This window comes from Halictus rubicundus, chromosome 4 (genome assembly GCF_050948215.1).
Source record: "Halictus rubicundus isolate RS-2024b chromosome 4, iyHalRubi1_principal, whole genome shotgun sequence".
NCBI classification, from domain to species: domain Eukaryota; kingdom Metazoa; phylum Arthropoda; class Insecta; order Hymenoptera; family Halictidae; genus Halictus; species Halictus rubicundus.
The window spans coordinates 11265103-11269948 of record NC_135152.1 but is presented as its reverse complement, the minus strand read 5'-3'; the positions used below and the strand labels follow the sequence as shown (position 1 = coordinate 11269948).

Here is a 4846-nt window from a genome sequence, read left to right as displayed (position 1 = left end):
ATGTTGACCCTAACTGTTCTCCTTTCCCTGTGTTAACCCACGCAAGTTACCTTTGGTGAGTTCACGATGGTCATGGATAGAGTTGTTGCAACTCATTCGTCATTTCTGTATTCGATTTTTCCGATTTCAACGAGAATGATCGAGAAAGTTAACGCAGGGAACAGAGAGGTAACATCGGACGTTAAGTAACATTTGGAAACTCCCCTGATCCTTCTTCTTAGTTGTAATGCAAGTTTTATCCCCATCATTTCATTCTCATCAAGTGATATTTAATTTCAAGAATACCACCTCGTTTCGCACGATGTTTATTGAAACGATTCGTCGTTGATCTATCAGTGTTTAATTTATGCAAACGTCGCGAGAAACGAAAGCGTTCCGCCCTCATCTTCGTACGCTTGAAATTAGATATTAATCGTTCAAGTGCTAATAATATAACATTATGATAGGTGGAACAATAGATAATCCATTGTATTCTGAATGTAATATTTATTTTCATATCGATAACTGCTGAGATTTCTTCCTGCTCTGCAAGACCTTCCGCCGTTTTCTATGAGGAGACGGCGAGGAGAATTTAAATTATGTCACTAATGGAGGAAAGGTAATGGATTACTTATTGGCGCGCCTAATAATATTCATTGAGCACGTACAGAACGGCTGTCGTATTTATGTCAATCTCGATGGTTTAATGATATCCTCGTGACTCTATTTTGCATGAATCATAACGATTGCGATTTATGTTCTGTGGAACAGACCGTGTGCTACTGTACGTGCTCGATACGCTCTTCTATCTTAACAGATTATGGTTGTACATTGGAAACGGTCTATGTAACGTGTGTTCACTTCTTAAGGCGTGACGGCCGACAAATTTTCAATAAATTATACATAATTGTACATATTAATATTGCGGTCATTCAGTGTTCCTTTACGAGCATCAATCATGTATTTTAAATAAATAAAACTAATTACGAAATATATGATTCTCTTTTATTGAACGAAATCCTGGAACTTGTATTTTTGCGTGCACATGTTGGTCATTTTGCGAAACGATCTACTGATCCCTCTTGAAGATCAAGGACGGATAGTGATATCGAATAGAAATGGTTTATTTAAGTTCGCAGAAATTCGGTAGACATTCGGTTTCATATAAAATTGCAAACTTGTTCATGTGATTATTTTTCTTGTAATTCATGTAATTCTGCATCATGTTATTATTCATGTGATGAAATTCATGTAAGAATTCTTCTCACAATATCATTCAAGAGCATCTTGCTTCTTGCGCTTTTGTATAGAAGCTAGAAATGTTATGTATCGTCCGAATATTATTATTTATTATTATCGACATGTATGTACACTAGACGAGATATAATAAAAGTTAAAAATTAATGTAGCTTAATGAAACAATGAACGCACAAACGCCACAATCGCAGTCGATCAGTATCCGCGGATATTTCTGCGATGCTTTGTACCTTATTTGTTAGGCCGACAAGAAATACTGTAAAAATACATTCGCAAAAATGGGTACACCATTGTGAACAAAAATTTTCATGGCAGCACGAGGTAATGAAAGTCGAGTTCATGTTCGTGCTTTCAGGACGCGCGTTTAATATTAAACATCTTTTAAACAAGCCGGAAAATTTTACTGTAGTTCGTTTTTATCCACTTCTCTAAAATAGCAGACAAAAAAACTCCACGTAATATTCTTTAGTGCCTCGTAAAAATAATCTCTGAACTTTCAACTTTAAAATTCCTGTTTCCATAAAATCTTCGGAAGTCCTCGGAAGATTATTCGCAGTGTAGTTGCCCATGTATTGAGGTTTTAAGAAGCGATTGGGTTTAATCTATTTTTCCAGGGTGTCGCAAATTTTACGCACAGCAGTATATGTATTTGATATGCAATCTCGAGAGTAAACTAAGAGTAACCCCTGTATCCTGATGGATAACTATAAGTTCCATAGCTGCCCCCGTAGTAGCTGTAAGGCTCGTAGTTACTCCTCGAGCCGTACGCGGATCCATAATTCGATCCCCCGTATCCACCGTATCCTGATCCATACCCATAACCGTCGTAGCTGTTGCGTCCATAACCACCGCGCCCGTATCCATTATATCCGTCATCGTAGCCTAAACCGTAACTTCCGGTGTTGTATGAACCGTAACCACCATAACCTAATCCACTTCCGTATCCACTTCCGTATCCACTTCCGTATCCACTTCCATATCCACCGCCGTATCCACCGCCATAACTTGGATTATATCCAATGTTTCCGTAATAACCATACCTAAACACGTACAATTCACATTATCAAATTTTGTTCAAAAATCCACTGTTAGTATGAAAAATAGAATCGAAGTCAATACAAAATATACATTAAGAAAAATATTCCTTTTCTTGGAAGCTACTCGACTAATCATGCTAATTGTAAGAAAAATTGGTGTGCAAAATAAAATTCAATCGCAGTTAAGCAGTCCAAGTGTTTTTCGATACTATTGCAAAGAAACAGTAAAATAATAATTTCAGAAAATAATTTTATCTTTCTTTTTACTTAAAATATTTGAGCGGATTTTGGTCCTATACTCTAACACGATTTGCAACGTTCTCTTTGTCCTCTGTTCATCACCTTCAAATCAGGCATTGAAAAAATAAAGCGAAACAAAGGCTCGTAATTCGAAACAACAGTAACAGCTCGTATTTCGCATTGCTTTGAATCATGGAAGGTTCAAGGCTCGTCATAATTTGGCCGGCCTCTGTGTCTCTCGTGTTGGTACGCGAGAGCTGTCATGCCAATTTCAGTCGGACGACAATCACGCGACAAGTTTATGACTGCGGCATTATTCCACTTCAAATTGCAGCGGGAACCTCACCCGAGATGACCACCTCCGAGGATTCCACTTGGCCCGTATCCCCTGTTGTATCCCGCGTTCAGGTATCCGGGATTCAATCCTGTCCCACGGTTTCCCTGTCCAGGACCATAAATCGAACCATAGTACGTCCCGTATGGCACGTTTCCGCCGTATCCGAGCTGACCATAATCCTTACTAATGTGGAACGCTGGAATCAACGAAGCTTTTAAGACAATCAAAATAGTTCGAGAGCCTGGAAATACGATTCTCTTTGGCAATTAATTTCTCTTAACCAGTACTCTCAACAGTATTATCCCGGCTATTGCTATTATTCCCATAAACGCTTTTCCCTTTAAAATTTATTTTTGTGATGCAAAGCGAAGATCCTTTCTCCTTTGGGACAATCTTTCGAACTGAAACACCTCCACCGAAGTTAAAAAATTTTTTTCGGGACTAAAATTAACACGAACTTGAAGATTAGACTCTTCTCTTTACAGTGATCTTTGAAAATTTGGTCAACGATTTTCTCTCGCCGTGTTATCGAATTTTGAATGAAAAATCTGCCATCACTGAAAAATGTTCGAACTGGAGAAGGTACCTTTGCTTTTCGACTATTCAACATGATGAAGACATACTATTGAAAAAACTAATTCGTGGCTCTAAAAGTAGAGGCTTTACGCTTCAAAATGAGTCGAGAATGATTGTCGTATGATCCTTCATTACGTTACAGCAGTTGAAAAATCAAAGATGAAAATGTTCGACAAAAGCTTAAGCACAGTTATGAGCGAAAGAATGAAATAATTTTTACGTCGTCGTGAAATCCACCCTCAGAATCGTCTGTACAAGTCATTACAGCTAAAAGAAGCGGTTTTTTAATTTTCTGTATGCGTTTTTTACGTGCTATTTGCTGTCTATTGTCGCTAAGTGCACGCCGTTTTGTGCTCACGTCCGCTCCGTTGCAGCATAAATAATTTATGGATAATGGTTGAAGAGTTGCGAGTGTTTTGCCAAAAACAATTTTCGACGATACCTATGTAAGTAGCAACCGATGGAACTCCATCCAACTGCTATGAACGTTAGTTTAAGCAGTACTTGAACCGTTCGAAATGTAGCACGCCTCCGTGACACGGTCGGCAGAAGTTCGGAACTGTCTAACTTCCGCGATTTTAAATTCCGTAATTTCCCGCTGGACGTCGGGATATTTAAAATTCAACCGGTCAACTTCGACGTTTATTGTCAAAGGTTACGATGCAGTTCGAACGAGCGCGGAGTGAACGAGTGAACGATTTGAATAATTCGTTAAACCTGATGCCAATCGATGTTAATCGACGACTGCGAGACACTTGTCGATGCGTGAATTATGTTTCCTGATCTATTCGTAATTGCGCGAATCAACGCGTGCAAAAAGTTCGCAGCGTGAAACGCTGAAAAAGCGTGGAAAAATTGCGCGAGGATGTCGTCCGAGGATCAAGGGTTTCGAATGCAGTTAAAAAACGGAATTAAAAAGGCTTTCTCAATGCAAGGAAGTTCATTTTCTCACGCTTTACGGCCTGCGCGAGATAGCGAACAACAAGCCGAGCCTTGGAAAATGCCAGCAAACGATGGAAGAACGCTTTTTCACGCGTCCACGTTCTCCATTGGCTCGTGCCCTAATTGCGGAAGTGACGCGATACCATTCGTCATCGTTAGCCCTTTCAAGACAGGTATCGTCGTATTAGCGATGCCAGATCGATATATTCAATTTTCCCATTTAATGCTCCATGATTATAAATACTTCTATTTTTTAAGGAAAACATTTTCGTCCATAAAAGACTGAAAGGGATTCGCAAATTAATGCATACTCGTAATTGATACATATTGATCCTCATCAACGCCGTTTCAAACTGTAGCGGCAATGTGGGACGATTGGTCGTCTGCGAATTAATACTTTATCAATGATTTTGTTATTAATCGCGACGCGGCCAGAGGACGATCATAATTGAGCAATCATTCTGAGCACGTGAATTCA

At 39.2% G+C, this 4846-nt stretch overlaps 1 protein-coding gene across 2 annotated transcripts in view; it reads right to left on the bottom strand.

The window, feature by feature from the left end:
- Positions 1–564: 564 nt before the first annotated feature.
- LOC143353386 (uncharacterized) overlaps positions 565–4846 on the bottom strand; it is a 36977-nt gene continuing 32695 nt past the window's right edge. Inside the window, exons 3-4 of one of the 2 annotated variants that reach the window (XM_076786664.1) lie at positions 2860–3046; positions 565–2276 (exon numbers count right to left, since the gene is read on the bottom strand). In XM_076786664.1, coding sequence (XP_076642779.1) covers positions 1910–2276; positions 2860–3046 — 554 coding nt within the window. In that variant the 3' untranslated portion in view covers positions 565–1909. The remainder of the gene's footprint in view (positions 2277–2859; positions 3047–4846) is intronic. The other variant, XM_076786665.1, reaches the window with a different exon arrangement.